Below are 26,298 nucleotides of genomic sequence, written 5' to 3'. Positions count from 1 at the left end.
GACATGAGGATCTCTAATTATGCAAGAAAAGGCAATGTTCTGCTCCTCCATCTCCCTTCATGAATCAAAGTAACTATTGGTGAAGAGAGATGAAATTAATATTAAGGAGCTAAAAGTAAAAATGCTAAAACCAAATCCCAAGAGGAATCATACAAACTCCATGGACATGATTCACCTATGGGCTTAGAAACCACAGCATTAGGTGGCCTACACAGTGCAACAGTAATCACAGCCTACTGCATAATTATTTCCAGACTTCTCCCAGTAACACAGGTGAAAGGCGGCAAAGAATTGGATAAGGGTATTTGGGTCGTCTCTCAATCTTCTTGGAATAGTAAGCCATCAGAAATATAATAACAATGAAAGTAAAGAGTATGAATAATATAAACACCAATAAAAATTTTCTGGGTTGCAAAGATTCACATTCTGGGCAATGAAGGATCTCTTTGGAGCAGAGCTGATCTAGGCTTTCTGAGCCTGGCAAGATGTTATTGTCAATTATCTGCCTATAATACATCAGCGAAGGTTTTGCCTCATACTTGTTTATCACATAACGATAGAGGCCATATGATCTGGAATCTCCTCTGTCACTGAAAGAATAGACAAAATAGCCATGGAGGTTAACATCATCCAAGGTGTAGGCTAAAAAAAACACAGAGAAAGGAATGGGACAAAAAATTAGTGGTGTATTTGTTTTAGCAGCAATCTTATCTGTAGATTATTATACATTTCTTGACTACTGAGTTTGTAAACCACCAAATGTCATGACCAATACAGAAGAAATGATAGAAACAATATAAATGTAATCTTTGTTAATTTCATTTTCAAATGTGAAGTTTCCTATGCCTACTTTTAGATCAAAATAAAAATATGAAAATACAATCCCATTCAAACAACTCACCTTATTTGGAACAAACACTGAAAACATCAGCCTTTCCTATCTATTCTTATTTTATACTTACTTTACCTTTGCATAGGAAAAAATAATTTTAAAAACTTTCCTGGCCATTAAAAGCAACAGATTAAAAGAGATACTAAATCACAGCAACAGAAGATAAAAAATATACAATTTTTTAAATGACATTGTGGTATGAACTTTGGAAGAAGAAAGGATGATAGGACAACATACAGGTAAAAATGTACACAAGAGATTGCAATGGTAGCAAAAAAAAAACCTTAAAGGCTAACAGCATGGATAAAACATACACTTTTAGAGTCAAAGGTTTTATACTGTGTTTCCCTGAAAGTAAGACCTACCCCGAAAATAAGACCTAGCTTGATTTGGGGGTTTCGGCCTAATATAAGCCCTACCCTAAAAATAAGCCCTAGTTTTGGGGTGAGGTACATGCCTAAAAATCAAGATAGGGCAGGGGGAGTGGAGCTTACCAGGCCTCCCATGAATAAACACCTGCCTCTCCTTGCCAGCCCACTTCTGCAGCATCCCCCACGCTGCATTTCGTAGTCAGAGGCCTTTCTGGATGGCCTCTGCAGCCAAGAACTGAGCTATGGATTCAATCCGTAGCTAAGTTCTCGGCTGGAGTGCCATTCTCAGCTGCAGAATGAAGATGTTCCTTCAGCTGCAGAATAAGTAGGCCTGCTGGGTGGGGCTGTCAGTGCTGCTACCACGAGGTGAGTGGAAAACACACCCACCAAAAATAAGACCTGGTGCTTCTTTTGAAGGCAAAGAAAAAAGAAAAAATAAGACTGGGTCTTATTTTCAGGGAAAGACTGCAGCAAAAAAAATTCTATTTTTTCTCAGACACAAACATTTTCACCCTGCTTTGTATTTGTTAAAACTAAATTTTCAATAGGCCTTGCTACTCTTTGGTTCTGAAATTATTCCAAGCATATGTTATTCCAAGCATATGATCCTAGAAAACATGTTTGGTTTAAGGATTTGCAGATAGGTTTTGTTTGCACCCATGTGCCCTGGAATTCCTTGCCTTCAAGCCACTGTACACCCTTAGTTTTTATTAACTTTATAATCTGAAACCCCAGTGCTAGTATATTTTTCTGTCTTTCACACACACATTGTTCCAATGCAGCAAAACACATGGTTATTAAAGTATGAATGTTTTTCCATAAGATCCTTACCTTTTAAGGCTTCGTTAATATACTTCTCCAGGTAATATATCCTTAACTTGTCATGAGACTCATTCTTCTCATCATTGATTCCACTGGCTAAAATATAAATTGGGATATTGCCATATTTATGTTTAATCCAATTGAGAAGTTTCCTTAGTCCCCAGGGCACCACTGGAACTTGGCTGGGTGATTCCAGCCAAGTTAAATCTTTTACTATTTGGGTATCAAGATGGTCATCATACTTTTTGGGAATGTCTTTTTCGGAACCGACAAGAGTTGTGGTATAGTGACTCAGAGCAAAGAAGTCAAAGGAGCCATATATTAGATTCCTTTCCTCTGCTGAGAAATAAGGTAATTGAAAATTATAAAAACCTAGATGATTTTTTTGGTGAAGCCACTGTCGCATCACTTCTGGATAGTCACCAGACCCGAAAATTGGCTCTGCCAGCCAGCCAATGTCAAATTCCAAAACTCGCCTGGCTGCTTCCTCATCCTTTTTTGAAAGGGGACAGGCAGGCTCAACCCAGTCAGCATGTAAGGCAATTGATATTTTACCATTTTGAATCTTTCTGAATTTTTTATCATACAAGTGCCATGCTTTGGCATGAGCTTTCAAGAGATTATGTGCAGCTTTATATGTCAGGTTCTTCACATCGGGTTCATTCATGGTGATCCAAAATTTGACATGATGTCCAAAGTTTTTAAAACAGAACTGAGCATACTCAACAAAAGCTTCCACAGTATGTTGGCTCTCCCATCCTCCATTGTTGGCCAGTGAAAAAGGGAGCCCTTGATTCTTAGCCTCAGGTTGCCACAAAGCAACTACAGGAGTGATATTAACTCTGATGAGTTCGTTGACAAAACACTGATAGTAAAATAGAAGTGTTTGGTTTACATTTGCCTGATTGCCTAGAGGAAGGATCAAAGACCACACTAGTGAAAAATGAAAGTGTGTGATATGCATTTTTTGAAGTAAAGAAATTTGGAGTCTGACATGAGAAAAATCAACACAGTGAGGCTTGCGTTTCAGAACACCACTTCCATTAATTTTAATGAGATCCTTGGTTTGGTGAACTCCCCATATATAAATATTAGGGTTTAGAAACTGAGATCGTGTTGGATCTATCTAGAAAGAGAGAGAGAGAAAGGAATTAACTCTGTCACAAACAGAAAAAGCAACCAACCAATATTATCACAAAGATAACTGAAAATGGTGATCTTTTTTTTTTTTTGCTAACTTAGGACCAACTCTGAGTATTCCTATTTCTACCAATAGATCTACTACCTACTATAGGGAAAATTTTATTGTCATTTATTTATTTATTTATTTATTTGTTTGTTTGTTTGTTTATCAATCAATCAATCAATCAAATTTATATACCAGCCATCATACTTATATGACATGGGCAGTTTACAAATACAAATATGTAGAGTAGTGAAGTAACAAAACCTGAAAGATAATACATTTTGTAGTTGATCTCTAGATGTGTATATTTTCCATGTGAAACAGACATTTGTTCCTTACAAAGAACTTTATCAGAGAATTCCATCAAATTGGTATGATCATAAAATGCTTGTATTGAATCAGACAAAACTATCATCTAATAACACTAAAGAAAGACTAGAAAATCTCATTTGGTTTCTCAATGGTCTTACCTGAAGAAAGCTTTCTGTGACCCCCCAAACAAAATTACAGGGGAACGTTCCTTTAAAAGGTTGGGTTTCTGGTGTTGAGAGGAAACCATTGTCTTGAATCAACTTTTGGTAAAACAAACCTGAAGATTTCATTATCATTTTTTTATCCTGGCTTTGAAAATCAACGTAAAATAAACCCCGTCGAATGTAGCTTTTGTCCCATTCAAAGCCATCCATAAGGGACCAAGCTGTATATCCCATCACCGTAACTCCATCATATCTGATAGCTGAAGAATAAACAATAAATACAGAACTAATTTCCCTGTGTAATAAACACTGTACACTTCTGAACAGTTACATCTGTTTTGCAGAAAAGACTTTGGTTTAAATAGACTCTTCCAGAAGATTTTGGAATTGCAGTTCAAAAACAGCTGGAGGATTAAATACGCTAGAATAAAAAAAAAAACAGAATGGAAGCAAACTTGATGGGCTGGCAGAAAACAACAAAAGAAATATTGAATTCAAAATATGGGTAGGCTTTACCACGATAATATCATTTCAACAATGGCTGGGTGATACTAGGAAGATGCTGTAAGTCATTACTATGGAAATGATTCAAGACAGCAGAAACAGAGATGCAATATATGCAGACGTGGTTTCCCTACCTTTTTAAAGATAAACTCTTTTCTTGCAATTCCCCTACTATAATATCTAAAGTACACACAAAGTAGTGTGCACATATATGTCTTGTCTGTTTTATTGTAAGTTTGCAAGATATAAACTGTAATAGTAAACAAGTGTTAATTGGATTTAGAATTATAAACATACCACAATTTAGCAATTATTTACAAAAATAAGAACATTTTATGTAAAATTAATACAACCTGACACCAGGAAAACTCAATTTTCCCCAGGGAAATGATATAGATTAACTGTTATTTGAAAATAAAAAAATAATTTTTCCTCCTGATGCTTTTACCAACACTTTAGTTCATTTTCAAAGAAGTATAAATAGAGATATACGCAGTGCTTTTTTTGTAAAAAAAAAAAAAAAAAAAAGATGCCGGAACTCATACATGTCATACAACCCGCCTTGCCTACCCTACAAGGTTCCATCCAAAAAAAGGTGTCAGAACTCCGTTCTGGGTGTTCTATGACAAAAAAAGCCCTGGATATACGTAACTGAAGCACAACTGCATACTGAGTGTTATTGAGTCTTCATTGACATATTGCAATACAATTTGGAGAGAAACCCCTGAATTTGGTGTGGCAAGAGTTGGCACACCAATGTCTACCAGTGTGTACCTTCCAACAACATTCTGCCTATTTTTTTTACTGATGAAGTTGCTTGGATGTGCAATACTTGGATGGAAATGCTAGTTCATTAATGTTCAAATAGAACTTATTTAATTGACATAAGAAAAATGCTTCTCTTAAACATTATAAATGGTTTAATATATCTTGACTAGAATGCCAAAAGTAACCTTACCTTTTAATGTGTCCATTATGAAATTTTTAAGGTAATACATATAATTGGAGTCATCTGTCTTTATACTTCCAGAAACCAACCAACTATTTTCCACAATGAAGATCTGTGACGGATTATATTCCCTGCTTATCCAGTAAAGTAGCTGCCTCAGGTTCAGTGATTTCTTCTGTTGGAACAGCATGTCTGGCTCCACAAAACGAAAACTTAATGTGGCTCCAAAAGAAAGAGCAAAGAAATCAGCTGTCCCTCTGATTAAGTTCTTTTCTGCATCAGTGAATTTTGGTAATGTCAAGGAAAGGTAATGTTTCATACTCTGAGGATAGTCTCCATCAATAAATATAGGCTTAGCAAACCAGCCCAGCACAAAGTCAAGAGATTTCTGACATCTTTTTATATTCTTTTCAGCCATGTTTTTAGGTTTTATCCAGTGAGAACTTAAAGCAATTGATACTTGACCTTTTTGAGCAGGACGAAAATTGTCATTATAAAGATGCCACACCTTGGCATGGGCCTATAGAAAAGAAAGAAATACACTAGTGAACCAATGGTTCTGTAGCTGTTAATATTCTTATATTTTATTTATATGGTCCAACAGAATTATGTTAACGACTAATCAACAATTGAGGCCATGGCAATGTCTAAGTGACCACAGCAAAATGAATTGGGTTCTATGACTTTAAAAGCTGGGTGGGAATTGGAGGAAAATACCAGCTCTATTCTGCTAACATGAACAGAAAAGTTCACCACAATTCTGAACGTTGGCCTGAAATATTTCATCCCTCTCTACTAAAGTGTAAGGGTCAAAGCAAGGCCTCACACCATAGCATCCATTTGAAATGATGTAAGGGCCATCAACAAAATTAAAAATAATAAATCACATGGCAGCAGACTGTCTATACACAGAATTAAACAAAAAACAGTTATGCAGACAAAAGCTGTAAATGACAACTGAAAACAAACATCATCATAATTAAACAATGGCACCTGCAATTAAAGTGTTCCAAACTCAATATCAGAATCAATTACTATGCCCAAATGGCTTTTACTCCAATTCATATTCTTATTTATATTTATATTCATACTCATACTCTTTTTCTTCTAACAATTTCTGCACTTTGCATGATGTTATTTATCCCATGAGGGTAAACTGAAGGATAATGTAGAAACCTGAACTACATTGAGGTCCAAGGAAGAAAATTTTTTTTATCTCTTTTCCACCTTCCCCCCAATTAATCCAGATTGCTAGCATGTACATATAACCCTAATCTTAAATTATTTATTGAAATATATCACATTTGGCAAGATAAACAGCAGGCACATGGACATCTAATCAAGGCCAAAGTAGGAGGCGAAGGAGAAAATACTTCTAGTTTCCATACTACTTCTAAACCTATACAGTTGTCCACATCACTCAAAAATAATAACAGAAAAAATACATACATTACATATTTATTTAATGTACAGAGGGTTCAAAGTAATGTTAAACCATGAACATAATTTGTTTATAATATGTGCAGTTTGTAAAGCTTTTACAAACCAGCTACTGGTTTATAAACTATGAACATAATATCTGTACCCAAACAGCTGTGACTCCAGCAAACTATTGTTAACAAAAATCATGACTTAGCATGTGAACTAGATATCTCTCTAATCTCTCTTAGTATCTATTTACAGTCTTCTTCAAGAAATTAAGAACTGTAATCGGTTTCACTACAAACTCAGTAGTGAGTTTGCATGTGATATTAACCAGTAAGAAAAAAACTAAGGACACTGTTCAAAGAATGAAATCTAAATAGCTGCCTTTACTTTCTATGAAAAATTAAATGCAAATTGATGTTCTCACAAACTGGATCACGTAGCATGTATGTCTCTCAACTGCAAAGGAAGAATTTATCCATGAGAAAACACAAAAGGATAACTGATGTCTATTGAGATGACCTGATGAAGGAAGTTCAGAATTAAATAATAATGACAATTTATACCTCATTCCACCAATAACAGAACATACTAAATTTTGACAAACCACAGCACTATTATTTATAGGTTGCATATATAGGTTCATTATACTTGTATTGTATGAAAAGTTGTATATTTTGGATTCATCATCACGAAACTTTAATATAATTGAAAGGTCAGCAGTCAAATAAGAGTAAAAGCTTCTTAGCCTTTAACAAAATGGCTCTCATATTTAAATAGGGTTTGGATAAATGTTCTTCTCCTATTCCAAAGAGCCATATAGGTGTCAGGAAATAGCCATTTAAATATTCCTACTATACCCTGGGATCAGTATCAGCAATTTTCTTTTTTTGTTATTATTATTTTGGTATAATTTTTATTGAAGAAATTTTTAACAAGATAAAAACAATATAAATATTAGAAAAGAAACAAAGAAAAGAAAGAAGAATAAGAAATAGAAAAGAAAAAGAGGAAGGCAGGCAGGCAAGAAGGAAGGAAGGATTATAAAGAAGTAGCTCCTAATCTTTTTGACAGCAGATGTAAATGCATTAAATTTTACTCTCTCTCTCCAAGGTTACATCATAATTTCACTCTTTTCATAAGCTACCCTTTCAAATCCTTAAACCCATAAATCACAAGTTCATTTTTCTCTTTTTTCAGCAAAAAGAGAAAATAAGTAGTTTCCAGTCACCGATAAATGTAATTATTGTATTGACCTATCTCTAATAAAAAGTATCAGCAAATTTTCTTATCATGTGGGAAATTTATAACAGCTAATATAGTAGGTTAAGAAAAAATGGCACAATTTACTGAAAACAAAGTAGAAAATATTATGAATATGCAAAATAACTGGGAGAGGGGGGAAGAAAAAAAGTTATCAGAGAGGCAAGTTGAAAAATTGACATTGAGGATGTATATGTAGGAGAAGACGAGGCTGAGCTGGAAGGTGGGATTAAATATGTCATCAGTTTGGAGTTGCCACAAGAGGCAATTTAGAGCCAATTTAGCTTTGACCCTTAATTCACTAGATTCTTGTATATAGGTAGCAATAATAAACTCTTCTGTGCTTTGAACTCAACAAATTCTCCTGGTTATTTACATCTGACAGGCATGTGATAGACAACAAATAAGAGACATGAGAAAAAAAATCAAAAAAATAAAAAAAAATTCCCTTATTCTTAACAACTCTTGCCTTAAAGGCAGTGGGAATCAAAAATATGTTCAATAGGAACATACAGTATGTTACATTCCTATTGAACATAAAAAGGGACATAAACAGAAAAACAGAATGATCAAGGCTAGACTGGGAAATCAAAAATGCACCCTGGATGAAGGCAATGTTAAAACAGTCCTGTACTGTTGCCTCATAAATATATCCATGAGATCAATGGGAGGTGAATCTACTCAAAGAAACTTTATTGTTGAACTTCTCTTTCTCTTCCCGAAACATTCTATTGTATGCCTCTTAGGAGATTCCTCATAATCCTGCCAAATTTAAGGAATACCCAAAAGGAGGTGGAATCTGTTGCACTGATTTCTGTTCTGTTGGCATGAGAACCCAACTAAATATACAGGTAGTCTTCACTTAATGACAGGTCCCTTAGCGACCATTCAAAATTATGACAGACCTGCCAAAAGTTATGTATGACCGGTTCCATAGTTTCAATAGTTGTACATACAACTTGTAGTCACCTAACTGCATTTTGGACACTGGACAACTGACTGGCCTTTATGGGTGGCTGCAATGTTCCACAGTCACATTATCTCAATTTACAACTTTTTTTGTTGATTTCTGGTAAAATACACCCATAGGAATACATGGATTTATTTAACGACTGAAGCATTCATTTACTGAGTATGGCATTCACTTAACAATTGCCACAAAAAAGTCATAAAATTGGGTCCAGTCATGTGGGGGCCTTGACTTACAATCATCGTGACTTATGATCGAAGTTCCCAGATCCATTATAGTCATAAGTCGAGGACTACACTAAGTATGGAAAACATAACTAGTATGTTAGGAATTGTTCCCTTTATGAACCTATTTTTATATCTTCTTGAACAGAGTACATCTTATTGGTGCCTGCCTCATTTTTGCTATTTTTATTTTTGCTTGATGATTTTCAGCAACTGCCCAGGAATTTGCTAGACAGCATACATTAATCTTCCTTTGTACCCACATTCACTTTGAGATAAGCCTGCCTGCCAGGCTATGAGTTTAGTGTAACCAGTTCTTACTGACAGGCATTTGTATCAGAATTGTAAGCAAAAGTTTTTTACCTGTTATCCATTTTTTTAACTAAAGCTGTTACTATTGGTTGGAACATTTTTTGTGTGTAAAATCTATACTCGAACTCTTCCTTATGTTCAGTCCTTAAATCTGAACAACTTTGCACAGGATTGTGCCTCATTTTTTTCCAAGGGTTCATCTTTTCTTGACATTGATCTTTGATAATTAAAGCTTCTAACCTCAAAAGTTTATCAGCGACAAATATTGCTATAATATATTTATGTGAAGAACTTGTCACTATTCCGTGCACAAGACAAGATGTGGCATTGTTTAACTCAGTTTCATTTCACTGCTTTCATTGGGCACATTAATCAAGCCTTATGGTTGAAAAGCTACATGAAACAGAGTAATTAATCTAATCTCTGATGCAATAAACAAATTCTAACCCACCAGTATATATAGGAGAATTCACAAGAATTATGTGGCCTCAAATTATACAGAATGCCAAGGCCTTGCAAATAAAATTGATGAAGTGATAACAAAAAGTGAAGGTGTTGGATTTACTGAAATAATTCTTTTTTTAGAAAATGTATCTAAATAAAATAAGTTATCTCTGTGCCTGATCAATTTAATATTGCATTAATATTGTGAACATTGCATACAACCATCTTTGCCACAGCATCCTCATTCTTAAACTCTCTAAACCAGGGGTGTCAAACTGCCGGCCCATGGGCCGGTTTCATCATACCAGAGCCGCGCCCACCCCATTGCCGGCAATGGCGAAAAAGCTCTGATACATCACGCAATGTCACATGACGTCGCGAGTTTGACATGCCTGCTCTAAACCAAAAATAGGACCATTTTAGGTAGTTGTAGGCAAGTCATTAAATTAATTACTGGAATTACTTTTAATGTTAAATATATTAGCTCCACTTTCCTTTTTTTAAAAATATAGTACTGCCATTACAAAAAAAAGTGGGTATGTTCAAGCCATGTTTTATGTAAAGCATTCCCTCAAACCTTTCTAGAAGAAATGACAAAATTGATTGTTGTTGCATCATATTTTTTTTTTTAAAAAAAAAAGCTTTTAAAATAAAAACTGTGTCTACTGTAACTTTATATAAACACATAGATTGGAAGGTTGCAAACAGTAGTGATCAACAATACTAACAAGCTAAATTAAGATGTTGTACTGAGATAAAACCGTCAAAGCAAAATCAGATATAATTACTGAATGGTTGGAGATTGAGAACATTAGTTGCTAATGGGATAAATTTCATTCAACACAGTGGAATCTATTTGGGCTATATTTACAATGAAACATATCTCTTAAGCAAACCAGCTAGGCTGTCGCTAAACTCAAGCATTTTTCCCCAGTAAGTTACAGTATGTGCTGAAAACACTTTTTGTCTGATGCTTTCTTTTTTTAAATTCAACTCTCTGATCTTTGTTTCAGGGATCCAGGAATGTCAAATGAGTTCATGGGAACCCAAAGGTATAGATAACTGTTTCCTGACCTCTGCAAGTTTAAGGAGCTGGGAGTTTCATCTTAAACCTGCGAAGATTAAGAAATACTGGTGTAGAGAATGTGACCAATAACGCTTTTTGTAGTTGTTACATAACTTCTTGCTGATAAGTGAGTGAAGAGTACCGATAAAATCCTATTAGATTACTGCAGGATAACTTGCAACTTATTTTCACTACCAAGTGGGTTAAATGCCAGGAAAGTGTCTCATTTCTATTCATATTAACCAGGCATTTATTCCATGTAAAGCAAGGTTTTCAATATCTGTGTCTATTCCTATTATGTTATTATGTATCTGTTCATTCCCATTTGAAGTTTTCTGTCAAATGGCAATTTATTCAAATGTTCATTTATTGCAAATCTTAGCATTTGAGTTTAAATCTACAGCTGGGGCAACTTGTGAAATGTTGCCATAGTCTAGTAACATTAAACTATAATAACTTAATGTTTAATCTGCCTCAAGACTGTTTATTTGCTGCCAAGGTCTAACCGTTTAACTCTATATTAGCTAGGAGTAAAACCCCACCAAAGCACACTGGAAATTGCTTCCGAGTACAATGGCACAGGAATGGAATATTAATTGGAACAGCCCTGCTCTAAGATTAAGATCAATCTCCCCCAACTTGGTGCTCTCATAATTGTTGGATTTCAACTCCTCACAACTCTCAGCCAACTTGAGTAACAAGAGGTACTGGATGAAAATATAGGAGTCCGAATACTTTTCAAGGCGACCGTTAATTATCCTGGATACAAGTCAGCATCCGGCCAGCTACTTCGGACAAGCGCTCAGTGAAACAATGTTTAGCAAAGAACAGCAATTAGGCCCACAGAAGCTGAGGATCCTGTCTGTACTCCACCCTTACCTTCAGGAGGTTGTGCGCCACTTTGTAGCCCACCTCCAGCCCGCCTCGCACACCCGGGGGCAGCTTACCCGTGGCGTAGCCATGCCACGCCACGAGATAAGGATTGTCTATGGTGAGCCAGTAGCGCACCTGGCGGCCAAAGTGCTGGAAACAGAACTGGGCGTAGTCCAAGAAAAGTTCGATGAGAACCGGGTTCTCCCAGCCGCCGTAAAGGTCCTGCAGGGCCTGGGGCAGGTCCCAGTGGTAGAGGGTGACCACGGGCTCGATGCCACGCTGCCGCAGGCCGGAGAGCAGGCGCGCGTAGTAGCGCAAGCCGGCAAAATTGGCGGGCGCCGTGCCGTTAGGTAGGAGGCGCGCCCAAGCTAGCGAGAAGCGGTAGTGGGAGACCGCCAAGGCGCTCAGAGCGTCCAGGTCGCGCTCGACGTGGTCGTAGCTGCTGCTGGCCGTGTCGCCGAGGGGTCGCTCGGCGGGGTTTCGAAAAGACGCCGCGTGGCTGTGCGCAAAGGTGTCCAGCACCGAAGGCCCTTTGCCGTCCCGGTTCCAGGCGCCTTCCACCTGATACGCCGAGCTCCCGGCCCCCCAAAGGAAGCCCCGAGGGAACGTGTCGTAGAGAAAGAGCGCGTCGTCCGGGAAAGGCAGGTGGGCGAAGCGAGACCAAGTGGTCGCTCCCTGGCCTGGCTTTCCAGCTAGCGGGCGGCAAAGGAACATTCCCAGGACGAGGAACGGCAGCCCCGACGTCGCGGCGGGAATCATTCCGCTGACGGGGAGACGTCCAGGAGCAGATGTGGGTGAGAAGAGACGGTGCCTGCCGGCCGCCTTCTCTCCCGCCGTCGCCCCCCCCCTCCCCCGGCAACCCCACTTTATTCCTTGCTTTGCCCTGCCCGCGGAGCTATTAATAATTACCTGGGACCGCGCCGGGAGGGGGGGGCTTTCTCCTCCTCCATGGAAAAAAAAGGAGCGGGGAGGTTAACCAAGTTGTTCCAGATCAGCTGAAGGGAGAGGGAACGAAGGAGGAGAGGGAGGAGATAGGGAAGCCACGATTCCTGCCCTCCGCACCAGGGGTGAGGATTGCTCGGACGGCGCCTGGGGAGAAAAGAAAGTCCTCAGGCGCCCCGCCGCCCTCATCTTTCTGGCGGTAAATTGACAGCTGGTCGCCAAGCCCACTCCCACAAAGCGGAGTCAAGAGCGGGAGGGAGATGAATAGTTTGCTTTTCCTCGGAAGCTTCTTTCTTTTTTTTTCCCAGTTGAACGTAGGATGCTGCCGACGATTCCCTGGTACGGTTTAGCTACTCCTGCTTGCTTTGCTTAATGGAGAAAAAAGAATAACCCCTGAAGTACCTTACTGTTCAATTTGTAGGATCCCTTTCAGACATGAGTTCAAAGTGGGAGAAACGTTACTCTGCCTTTATATTTAATATCAGTTTTCCATGGCCCTTTAAAGTCACACTTTGTTGATCACTTTGTTCAATTCATAACTTGTTTTAAAGTAGTAGAACGACTGATCTGATTAACATACAAAAAGAGAGAGATCACTCACCCCAACCCAAGCAGAGTCTGGGACATTACTCAAGGTCAAGATAAAAAGAAGGTCTATAGATAGTTAAAGTGATTCATAAAATCTAACACATCTTAGTTTCATTAAACTAACCTATGGGCACCCTGCCAACAAAAGTGCGTATAGTCAAGGCCATGGTTTTCCCAGTTGCAATGTATGGCTGTGAAAGTTGGACCATAAGAAAGGCTGAGCGACAAAGAATTGAGGCCTTTGAACTATGGTGCTGGAGAAGACTCCTGCGAGTCCCTTGGACTGCAAGGCGTTCAAACCAGTCGGTCCTAGAAGAGATCAACCCCAACTGCTCTTTAGAAGGCCAGATCCTGAAGTTGAAACTCAAATACTTTGGCCACCTAATGAGAAGGAAGGACTCACTGGAGATGGTAGAGGACAGGAAGACCTGGAGGAACGTTGTCCATGGGGTCGCGATGGGTCGGACACGACTTCGCAATTAACAACAACAAAGGTCAATTGTCTTACAATTGTACAAAAAGAAGCAAAACAGCATTCTATTGTATTTTGGTCCTGTATCAGGCTTCTTTGTCTCTCTCAGAGCAGATCTTAATACCGAGTATTTTATTCATGCACTGTTCAAGTACTGTATTATAATGAAGATACTGTATTTGCATATTTTGTGTGCTTCCTAAAAAGTAAGGCCTGGGGGAAGGCTACAATGTAACCCAAGTGCCATTGCATAGTTAACGGAAGCCATGGAAAAATAATTTCTTTCTAGTGTTTCCCTCCAAATTAGTATTTCGAGAAGCTACACTTCCAAGATGTATCATTGGACTGACAAAGAANTATTATAATGAAGATACTGTATTTGCATATTTTGTGTGCTTCCTAAAAAGTAAGGCCTGGGGGAAGGCTACAATGTAACCCAAGTGCCATTGCATAGTTAACGGAAGCCATGGAAAAATAATTTCTTTCTAGTGTTTCCCTCCAAATTAGTATTTCGAGAAGCTACACTTCCAAGATGTATCATTGGACTGACAAAGAACAGCCTCACTGAATTAAGTATTAAAGTGTTCTCTTGAATGCAATCAGTAATTGACATCAATCATAATAGTTGAACTAGAACAGCCTCCTTAGATTCTAGTCCTTGCATATATTTTATTTAATATATATGTTTTTGATCCAAAGGTTACATCTTTAAAAAGAAGGGATAGATCTGGCAAATTAATTTCTTAAAGCTAGGCCAGTCTGTCTTGATAGAATTGCTGTTAAGTTGCTTAGTCATCAATGCTACTAGAAAAGATAGAACTACTCTCCGATGCCATCAGGACTTGTTTATTAAATAAGCAATCAGGCATAAAATACACAGCTCCAGGGACAAAAAGTCAGTTCAAAAACATTTGTGCAGTCTAACATTCAAGTAATGCATAAACTGTATTATGTGAGCTGGCGGGGGGGGGTAGACAGAGAATTAACAAGAAAGTAAAGTGAAGTTCAAATCCTGGCCAATTATATCCACATTCCCTCTACAAAGATACTTCTCAGATTCCATTGCTACTCTCTACAGCAAGGGGGGCAATCTGTGGGATGTATACAGGGTATCCAGGTTCTATGGAATTTAAGAATGGAAACTATTAGGAGGAAGCTATGGGAGGTTAGGTGTTCCTAACCTCCCAGAAGCTTGTTCCTATTATTCCCATTCTCAAGCCTAGGACCCCTATAAACAATGAAAAACATTATGTGCTAGATTGATCTTCTCTTTACTTCATAAAATCAGGAAATTACAAGTAACTTCTCTTAGAAGGATATTCTCCTTCACTTCCTGCTCAGGCTTGAACTGGAGTTGGCAGTTAGCGCTGAAGGTATTAAGATGCCAATCCATGGAGGGCTTTATAAATCAAAACTTTGATTTGTGCCTGGTAACCAGGACCCATAATATTAGCATAATATTGGATTTTTGAACCAATGGAACTTTCTGAGTGATCTTTAAAGGTAGTCCCTCATGGAGAGCATTGCAAAAATCTAATCATGTGGTGACAAAGGTCACTGTAGACAGGTGCTCCCACTTCTGTAAGAGCTGCAACTGGTTTACCAGCTGAAGGTGGACAAAGGCTCTCCTGAGTATGGCCTCTGCTTGTCCATCTAGTAGTAGTCGTGAATCCAAGAAGACTCCAGAAAACCTGCTCCCTGAGAAGCAGTGTTATTTCTTTGAGAAATAACACTGAAGCTATCAGGAAACTGGAATGAGCAAACAGAAACTCAATCTTCATAGGATTTGATTTCAGCCTGTTTTGTACAAGCCAGAGCCCAACAGTCCAGGACCTAGGGGACATTTTGATAAGCCTGGGACAAAACTCCTTTCTGAAACAGTGAAGTTTTTAAAAAGGTAGCCAAAGTTGAATATCCTCAGGATGTTCAAGTATACCCCAAACTGCTGAATAATTCCCCCCCCCATTGCTTCATATAAGGATCCCAAGAAACAGAATGCTGGGCCAATGTCTTCCTCATCATTCTATTCATTGCCATTTCCTTCCACAAAAGTAGAAGCAGAACCACTATAACCCAGTGCATCTGATTCCCAGCTGCTGAGGTGCTCCAGGAAGATATTATAGTGAATTATGTCAAAAGCAGAGAAGTTCCCTGAGGATCCCTGAGGATGGACTCCAGCACATGTCCGAAAGCTCAGAACACAACACCTCTGGTCCCAGTGCCCAACCCAGATTGGATCCTGCAGTATCCTGGGACAGGTATATTCACCTTCATTTGTGATATCAAAAACTGCCAACAGATCTAATAGCATCAAGATGGATGTACTTCTTGAAGTCTGACAAAGTTTACTCAATAGAGTGACTAGTCAAGCTGCTGGTATCACAATTCCATAATGAATTATCAAAAGCCTTTATCGCATCCTCCCTTCCTCCATGTAAGAGCTAGAGGGGCATGTGTCAAACCTGTAAATGTCAGGGGTTGTACTGGAGAGTGCCCCATCCACTTAGGTCCACAGCCCATAAGAATCCCAGCTAGTAAAATGGGACAGATCCTGCTATCAGACTGCCTAGCAAAGTCAAGACTGGCCAGTCCAAGTAACTTTCTTGGCAAATAAATGAGCAAAATAGTCACAACTAACATATGAGAGATGTTTCCTAATAGCCATTCCAAAGAGGGAGCTTATTATTCTAAACAAGGCTGGTAGCATGTTAATGTAATAAGGGAGAAGTAACAATGCTTCTCCTGTCATGCCAGAACTGTGATTGAGTGGTCAATCACATTCATTTTTGGATTTCCTGTAGTGGTGCTTCATGGTTGTTTCTGGCACTTCATCCAAACATTCTCAAAAAAGAAGAAAGAAAAGAAAGAAAGAAAAAAAAACACCACAGACAAGCCGTGGGATTAGTGAACAGAAAGAGTCCACTCAGGGACAATTTCATTTCATCAAGACCCTAAGTCACCTCTGGCAATGAGAAGTCAACCAGTCAATCAGCAGAACTGCTTGTCAGATGGTGGAAAACTTCCTCAAGCTCCTTTCAAAAAATCCCCTAAATCCACTAAAATGAACCCTCTTAATAATCCCACCAAGCAGAGTTCCTAGATGGCAGTTAATCTTATTTGGACCAGGAAGTAATCTAATTATGTCAGTAAAGTCACAGGAGCACCATTCAATTGCTTTGAGGTGAACATAAGGTTGAATATATGATCACACGTATATATCAAGCTAGAGTTACTTGGGACAAGCTTATAATCATCCTTGAAGTCAACGTGCTGAGAAGCTTTTCCTAATCCAGCTCCCAAAGCATGGAAATTGAAAGTCACCCAATAGTAAAAGGTGAACAGATACCAACACCAACCCAGAGATAGATCATGGACCCTGGAAAAGAAATCAATCGGTCAGCAGGATTGTCAGTATATCATTAGGACATTCATCTTGTTCTATCAGCTTAATTTAACATGCAGCCACTCAGATGTCACCATTTCAGGCACAACAGAACTTGATCAGCAAGTTATTCCATAAAATAAATATCGCCATCCTGTGCCAGCCTTGAGCCTATAACTGGTGTAGAAATCTGGACAGATCTTCAACAGAATAATGTCACTGTTCTTACTTAGCCAAATCTTGGTGATACATTCCAGGTCCTCCTGCTCATCTACAACCACATCATAAAATAACATGGTCTAATTAAAAATGGACCTAGAATTTATCGGCAAAGCCTTGAGCCAGAAGTCACCAATAATCCAAACACCAGGACCCAGGAGTGGATTAGGTAAAGCAGAAGTGAAGATTCCGTTTCCCTGGAATCATAAGTCTTTCTGAATCAATGAAGTTATTTTTAAAAAAAATCATAAGATGCATGCTTAAAATGTAAGTATGAAGAAAAATAAAGATATAAATGTAACAAAAATATAAACAGAAATATAAATAGGTGAGGTATCTAAAATAATGTGCATACAGCATTGAGTCCAATTCTTATACATAGATGTTCTTAAGCGATAAAGTTAATATTTTGCTAAAGGTAAAAGCCATTATAATTTTCTTTTATTTTTAGACAACAAACATTTGCAGATGGAAAAAACAAGCAGTTACTAAAAATAAAGGAGCTTTGTTTATTTTTTTATTTCTTCCTAACCTTTCATGAGTCATTGTGATCGATGGGGTCTACTTCATTCTGCTCTGTTCATAATTTCTGTAAATAGCCACATATTTGCCTTGCTGCACTATACAAGGTCATGTCTGGATTTCTTTCCCCTTTGGAGAACTGAGAAAGTTTTCTGTAGAACGTTTGCCAATGGGCTAATAAATCTATATGCAACTAGAGTTTGGTTAATAATTCTTTTCCTGGTGGAATAGCTGTCAATGGTTTAACATTCTGCTTTTGTCTAAAAGTAGCAAGTCCTTATCATTGGATCCCAAGATTTAATAACAGGTTAATGTGTCTTAATAGCAGAAGATTTTTTGCCAAAAGGGCAAATCATGTGCAACACTGGTATCTGAGATGTCTGGTTAGAAAATTGAGCAGGATAAACTTCAGTCTGACAGTTTGAATCTAGGGAGGTTTAAATGAAGTACTTTGAAACATAGAATACCCTCCCCCACCCCCAAATCTGCTTCCCTTTAATGCACTGTTGGAAGGCTTTGCTATTCAAACAAGGCTAAATACAACCTCTCATTCTTGGGGAAACAGCATTTGCATAATACTACTGCTGGAACCAACTTTTATTGAAAAGAACCAAGTAATAAAGACACAAATAACACAGTCCTGAAAGAAACCAGAGCACTCCAGCCAGCTGGAAATCAAAGAAAAGACAGGAATTAGAGTTGTAAGATATGAGAACTTTGATTAGCCATTACAGAAGATCAGACCTTAGTTTAGGAGCCAAGAAGTGGATAATAGCTGATAGATTTAAACTAAAGTACTGCAAGAGATAAGGCAGTTTTATCTATCCAAGAACTTGCTACTAGTAAAACAGGCAGGGAAGAAGAGAAATTAACTAGAAATATCCATGTTTCCCCAAAAATAAGACTGGGTCTTAATATTTATTTATTTATTTATTTATTCCTTCCAAAAGAGGCATCAGGTCTTATTTTAGGGGGGGTGTCTTTTTCACTCACCTCTGGCACCGACAGCCCCACCCAGCCGGCCCACTTCTTCTGCGGCCAAAGGAGCAGCTTCCTTCTGCAGCTCAGAATGGAGCTCCAGCCTGCATTTCGCAGTCAGGCCTTTCCGGAAGGCCTCTGCAGCCAATAACTGGATTGAATCAGTGGCCTTCCAGAAAGGCCTGACTGAAATGCAGGCCTGTGGACGCCAGAGAAGAAGTAGGCTGGTGAGGAGAGGCTGGCTGCCAGGTAAGTGGGTGTGGGGCACGTGGGGCAGCTCCACCACCCCACCCCTGCCCTAGCTTGATTTTTAGGTGTGTGCCTCACCCAAAAACTAGGGCTTAATTTTGGCGGAGGGCTTATATTAGGCCCATCCCCCAAAATCAAGCTAGGGCTTATTTTTGGGGTAGGTTTTACTTTCGGGGAAACACCATGTTATAAAAATCAATAACAGTAAAGTCTATTTGAGTACTGAAATTCTTGCAAAATTTTGAGGTCAGGATCAGAAATAGCCACTGAGAATAGTATAACACACATTTTTAGTTATAATTGCTGCTGTTTGACTATATTTGCTAGTCTGCCTTTTTGAGTTCTAGATAACATATCTTTCCTCCTATCTGGGGCCTTTCAGTGGAACAGGCTCATTATGAAATAGCATTTGAGGCTATTTCAAATATTTAGAACTCTTCCAAGCGTGTAAGACATGCTTGTTATCAAGTTGCAACACGTTTTAAGATCTTTTTGACTGTTGAGGGATAAAATGAAATGTCTTCTTTAAGAAGTTATTTTTTGGCTACAAGAAAATCATAGCTATCAAAGAAAACAGCCTTTGTCTTGCACTTTGCCTCTAAATGTGCTAAATATTTGGGAAAGCTAAAACTCTTCCCTCTTTCACTGATTCTGTAGAAGCTTCAGAATGCAGTTGTGCTTGCCATTTACTAGAGTGGCATTGCTTGAACTAAAGGGACACAATTATGTAGAACAAGTCCTGGAATCAGAAATACATATCCAATGACTTTTCTGACATTTTCAGCACGTTCTTCGTTTACTGTGGGCCAAAATTACACTGATCCAACACATAAAGAGTACTTTGGAGGGTGAGTTACTGCACTAGTCAGTGCCATCTTGAAGCAGTTGTACCTTTTCCTGGGCTCACACAGTAGTGGATGATTCCAAGAAAATATAATTTTGAGCTAAGGAGGTGGTGGAACAATATGATAAAAGACTGGCACCCAGTTGCTGCTTCTTTAGGGCATCCTTAACTCAAATTCTTATTTTCTGGGTTAAAACAGTCGCTGTGCAAGCCTAGGAAAAGGCACATCTTTGTGATAGGACACAGTGAATGCATTTATACTTCCTCCAATGCATTTTTGCTTCAGATCAGAATAGCTAACCCCTCCCCCCTTTTCGTGGACATATCTGGAAAGTGAGTTGCAGTTGATCCTTGTCAATCTTCAAAGATGATAGATTTAGAAAGGACTTGTGATCCTCATAAAAACCTGCATTTCTAGTATGTTTTAATCATCAGGACTTTGCCCTAGCTGCTTTTAAATGTTGCCCATGTTCCTCCGCAGTGGTTAGGATTAGTAAATTTTATATATCTGCATACCTGTTTCTTCCCTATTAAACTGGGAGATGCAATGTTTGAAAACATTCCTCCTCTCGGTTTACTGGAACTGTCATTTACAGATGGTCCTTGATTTGCAACCATTCATTTAGTGATTGTTCATAGTTACATCAGCACTGAAACATGTGACTTATGCCCGGTCCTTGCATTTAAATTGTCGCAGCATCCCCATAGTCACATGATCAAAATTTAGATTCTTGGCAACTGGCATATATTTAGAACAGTTGCAGCATTAGATTGCTATTGGCAACCAGCCGGCTTCTGACAAATCACTGTGGGAAGCCAGATTCACTTAATGAACATGTGATTCACTTAACAACTGCCACAATTTGCTTAACAACCATGGCAATAAAGATTGTAAAATTGGGTACAACTCATTTAACAACTGCCTTGCTTACCTTGATGTACAACCATACCAAGTATGGTTGTACATCAAGAGTTACCTGTACTGCAAAGGAAGACGCAGTAAACAATCCTGAATTTCTGATTGTTCCTGATTTGCTTGCCTGAGGACTAGTAACAGAGGAAGCAAAGGCATTCCTTATCAGGAAAATAACTTAGAGACAGGGGAACAGTGTTTGGATTGGGATAGCAGCAGTGGCATTGCTAACCATCCTATTTGTCACTGCAAGGTTGCTGCGCTGCTTCTGAGTTTAAATAGTAACTGGAGATTTTACTGAGCTGACCCACCAAAAATATAATATGCCAACCCCGTTGTGATAGTAGGCTAGAATATGCTTGGAAAATGTTTAACTGAACTCTGTTGGCATGATGGACAATCATAACAAATCCTATAGATTTCTTTATCCCATGCAAAAAGAATAAGAAAGGAATGAGTCAGTGTAGAATTTGTTCAGGAAGGAGATCAGCTGCCAGCTGAAGTCTCCATGAGACAGTCTCCTTTCTAACAAGGGCCAAGTAGATCATTAGAAGTTATTGTCACAATGGCAAGCAGCCTCTTGGAATTTATAGTTATATCTAGATTATTGGCAGCTCTTATAAGTTTGCGAATGTGAAGGAATTATTACTTCATATACCTGGACTGAGATAATGATGTAATGAAAGGCAAGACCTTTTCTAGTCTGGTTAGAAAAACATTTCATATAGCAAAAAAAAAATACCTTGGGTATTCCAAAGGTAGTTGGAAAACACTTTTGTAAATGTGTAAATAAATAGCTAACCATGAATTGCCCTGTACACTTTTAATTTTTAATCGTTCTTGTTAGACTATTTCCAAGAAGAGCAGCAAGTTATTTCGACACAATCTTCAGAGCAATCAGAAGGGTTAATGCTGTGAGTTTGCTCTTGGTTTTTGATTTCAGTGAAAGGGTCTTTTACTATGGTTTTGCCTGGAAAGCATATCTGCTTGATGTTTCCTAATGACTGTGGTCCTCACTGGGCAATTCATCTCCATGGTTGAAATCTGAAAAATGTGTGAGAAACATGGTGGGATTGCACATTTGAACATGGGAGCCAAGAAATTTTACATTGATTAGAAAGCAGAGTAGCCTGGCTGTGGAATAACAGGCTGCTTTATTAATAGATTAGTATTAATAGATTAGTAGATAGTACTGACAGAGATCAGCTAAAGGTCTACAAAATATTCGCAGGCTGTTCATTTTTGCAAATGCATCGTAAACAAGATGGTCAGAAATCAGGGAGTAAAGGGAGGGACACTAGCTCTATTTTTGCCAATTGAATCGCTTAAAGGGATAGAGAAAACCTCCAGTCATATAAATTGGCTCTCATCAAATTGTGCTGATCTCGCTCCAGTGAATCTCGCTGCTCTCTAAATTTGGTATAGAATGAAACATCTGCTGCGTTACAGGAGTTCACATGTGTTCTATTTGTTTATAGATAATGTTGCATTTCCAAGGTTATTTATACAGTATATGCCTTGATTTCATCTTCAGGGAATAGGAGCATATGAACATTTAAAATACTCTTATCTTGCTTGTTATTTATGCTTTGGTCGTGGAAAAGTTTGCTCAATGCAATCATGATTAACAAAAAGTAATTCTTGTACATGTGGGAGAATTTTATGGAACACCATGGCATTTCTGTCTGAAGAAACAAATAGAGGCTTACACAGTTAGGGATAACTATGCAGACAAGTAGCCTTCTATTGGAGGAAATTTAAGGAAATAAGTGTCTTGCTGTCAATTTCCTCTTTGTTTCCTCATGAGAAGAGCTAATTTGGAAAGCTTCAGTTCAAACATATTGGGCTTCAGCTCCATCGCAATATTTTTCTAACTTTTGTCCCGTTGTTAGTGAGTTTCCATGAGATAATTACGACTGGACCACCTTAGCCCCTGTCTTTGTATTTGTCCTCCTTCTGCTTCTCCTGTTTCCATTTTGGACAAATAAAGATATCCAATTTTTATCTGCAGTGTACACAGACTCAGCAGATTGAAAGTCATAAAAGAAAAATAGAGGGGGGACAGAAGATATACTTTCTCTCTTCCAATTGAATATAAGAGTTATTTCATGATTAAGATAACTTGCAAGTTGATAAATAATAAAATATCAGCAGAGGAATGTAAAACAAATAGGGGAAATAACACTCCCTTGAATATGGGGGCTCAGGACTTCTTTAGCTCAAACAAAACCACTCTTAAGAGCCATTCCACTTTGGGCCACACAAGGCTGTCAATATACACTTACTTCTTCCATTTCTAAGTCAGTCAGCAATCCAGGGGTCATTTCCAAGTGTTATAGTTTATACTATGAAGCAGGTAAGGTTTGCTGCAATGTTAAAGAGCAAATAGATGATCATGCAACTCATTCCTACATATTCCCAAACACAAAATCTGTAACCTTCTATATCAGCCCTTTGAGGTAGGTCAGGAAAGAGGCTCCACAAGTTTGACTGGTTGTATGTTGTGTTGAGGTTATTGCATATAGGCTATAGCAACAAAATCTTGGAATCCGTTGTCTCCTTCCACCCCAGTCCATTTGAAAGCATCTAGCCTGAGCTTCTTCTGCTTTCTCTTCATGCTTTCTCATCTCTTGGGCAAGTATGGTTTTGTTTTTGAGACAGTTTCTGCATATTTCTTCCAAAGTACCCTCTGGGGCACTCTACATCTAGGCAACCTCCAGCAATATTTTTGAAGTCACGGGAGCTTCCCAACATTATGTCACCAAAGCCTGCTGACAAATTGGAAGTTTGGGGCAGCATGAATTTTATAATGCTTAATAAATTAATTTATATCCTCTCTGTGAAAGTTACCATACTGTTACAATATACTGCACACTAAAAGAAGAAGAGGAGAAGGTTTCTACCCTCTGCTGTATGCAATGAAATAATACACTGAATATAAACATTTATATATGTTTAATCATAATTTATTCCTATGGCCTTAAAAGTATTGCTGAAAGGACACCAAATCAAGCATGCCTCCTCCATATTATAGCTATAGTAGTATATAATTGACAATGAGTCTGTACATTAGTTCTCCAAAAGGCAAGACTTGCCTTATCAGGTATTGTCACATTGGGATGACCATTTTTAAAATTCCCAAGGACATTCTGGGAACTATCAGCCTAAGCAGGGTTGAGACAACTAAGGTTTTTTTTTAAACTGCTTTACAGCTGCCATCATCTTGACTAAGATTATGCTGGATTTGACACAAGATTATTGTGGTGCAAGAATATTTAGGAAGTCAGAGTTCTATTTCAAAGTATTGATATATTTTTTACTTCAGTGGATGCAATTGTGATATATGGAATTCTCGGACAAAGAGGGAAAGAGAATTAGAATACATGATTTATGTCACAATGCTATATTCATATAGATGCTGTTAACAGGTTTATTATTAAAGTATATTTTACACTGAGTAAGGACATTCTGTGTGACAGAATGTGTGGGTAGCAATTGACAATATAAATGAAAAACAAAAATGACAATAATACAGTATGGAGATGGTGAATGTATAAAATTCTACCAATATTTTTTTTTCAGAATTGCTGGCATCAGTTTACATACAAATCATCTTCTGTAGACAAATTGATGAGGTTATACCCCAGGAGAGACACTTTCAGGAAAAATCCATACAATACTAAAAAATAAACAGCTAGGAACAATAAAATTGTTCTTTTTCCCCCTCCTGCTGCATATAATTGACAATAATAATGATGCTTCCTGCAAATGAAGGAAGATTCAATCACAAAGAACCACAGCTTCAGTTACAATCAACATCCTTATTTGCCTTATTTATTATTACTTAAGAAATCACTTTATGTTCACAGTAAAAAAAAATCAAATATTAATTATACCATTTAACTTTATAAGGCAGAGGTCCCCAATGTGGTTTTTTGTGCTGCCTGCATCCCACGGATGGGGCTTTGCTTGTTTGTATGGCCCAGTTGCTGGCATGCCATGGCCCAGTACCAGTCCATGGACCGGAGGTTTGGGACTCCTGTTACAGGGGATCTAGAAGATGATGCCCTGTAATTTGGAAACCATACAATGTCCTTTAAGCAAATTCATAACTTTTATCATTATATGTAGCTGAACGATTAGATTTTTAGGGAAATGTCATGATGATTAAACCATTTATCTGTAACTGAATGGGAAAATCCCTGGATATTCTAGATTTACCCCCATAAGTTCCATGAAGAAAGATAGGATAAAAAAGAAATATAAATACTTGTTCAAATGCAGTTATTTTAACACCAATAATCTATGGTGACAAAATAAATGCCCTTAAATTCATTTGCAGGCATTTGTAAACATTTGCCTATGGACTCTGGGTTTTATTTATAGATGTAATGCAAATTCCTAAGCTGTTCAGTTGGTATCTTTAATATCTTGTTTTTGAAATTTTGTAATTTTACTTGTATATCGCCCTTATTATTTTTACAAACAACTCAAGGCCACAAACATATCCAACACACTTTTCCTCCTCTTTTCCTCACAAAAACAACACTATGAGGTAGGTTTTTGGCTGAGAAAGAGTGACTGGCCCAATGTCAACCAACTGGCTTTCATGGCTAAGGTGGGACATGAACTCACATCCTCCTGCTGTCATGGTTCTGACAGATGAAACTCTTCAAAGAACTTTGAGGCATTATTTACGTTAAAGAATCTTTTATTCGAGAAACATAATATTGGCACCACATAGTTGAAACCAAAAACTAAATTCCCCTCCCCTGGGTACAATGTAACAAAGCACAATTCCCTCCTCTAATTAACAGTCATAAATCACATTCCCCAATTAGCTTGAAGCGCAGGCTGTCTCCCCAGCAATCCAGCCCTGCCAAAATTCTAACAACTCAGGGCCCAATGACCTTAGGTTCCCACAGCTAAGTTATTATTGTTATGACTAGCTAGACCAGTGGTGGCGAACCTATGGCACGGGTGCCAGAGGCAGCACTCGGAGCCCTCTCTGTGGGCACACATGCCATTGCCCCAGCCTTGCCTCCCCCCGTGACCCCCTCCTTTCCAGCATCCCCCCTGAAGGAGAGTCGCCCCTGAGCGTGGCCCATGCAGGGCAGCGCAGCCAAGGACATGGCAGCCAGGCAGCATAGACAAGACTCTGCCCTCACACCCCATCGTGCACAGTTGATACTGCAGGGCGCGGGCAGAGGGCATGACCACCATAGCGCTGCTGGGCTGCCTGGGCGATCTGTGGCGGGCCCTGGAGGCGGTGAGTGGGCCTGCAGGCAGGCGGGGCGGAGGATGGGAGGCGGAGCAGGGGCGGGGCAGGGGGTGGAGTAGGGGTGGAGCCAGTTTTTGGGCACTCGGTCTCTAAAAGGTTCGCCATCACTGAGCTAGACTCTCATCCACCTT

The 26,298-nt window shown here is 38.6% G+C and overlaps 1 protein-coding gene across 1 annotated transcript; it reads right to left on the bottom strand.

The window, feature by feature from the left end:
• Positions 1-244: 244 nt before the first annotated feature.
• KL (klotho) lies at positions 245-12,536 on the bottom strand. The gene is made up of 5 exons (XM_015815253.1): positions 11,784-12,536; positions 5,210-5,720; positions 3,742-4,007; positions 2,095-3,211; positions 245-642 (listed from the first exon to the last, which is right to left on the bottom strand). Exons 1-5 carry the CDS (start codon positions 12,534-12,536, stop codon positions 245-247), a joined length of 3,045 nt encoding a protein of 1,014 aa, XP_015670739.1.
• Between the last annotated feature and the right edge of the window lie 13,762 nt (positions 12,537-26,298).

This window comes from Protobothrops mucrosquamatus, unplaced genomic scaffold (assembly GCF_001527695.2).
Source record: "Protobothrops mucrosquamatus isolate PMUCROS unplaced genomic scaffold, P.Mucros_1.0 scaffold327, whole genome shotgun sequence".
Classification (NCBI taxonomy): domain Eukaryota; kingdom Metazoa; phylum Chordata; class Lepidosauria; order Squamata; family Viperidae; genus Protobothrops; species Protobothrops mucrosquamatus.
The sequence above is the reverse complement of the archived record's forward strand: the minus strand, read 5'-3'. Positions and strand labels throughout refer to the sequence as shown.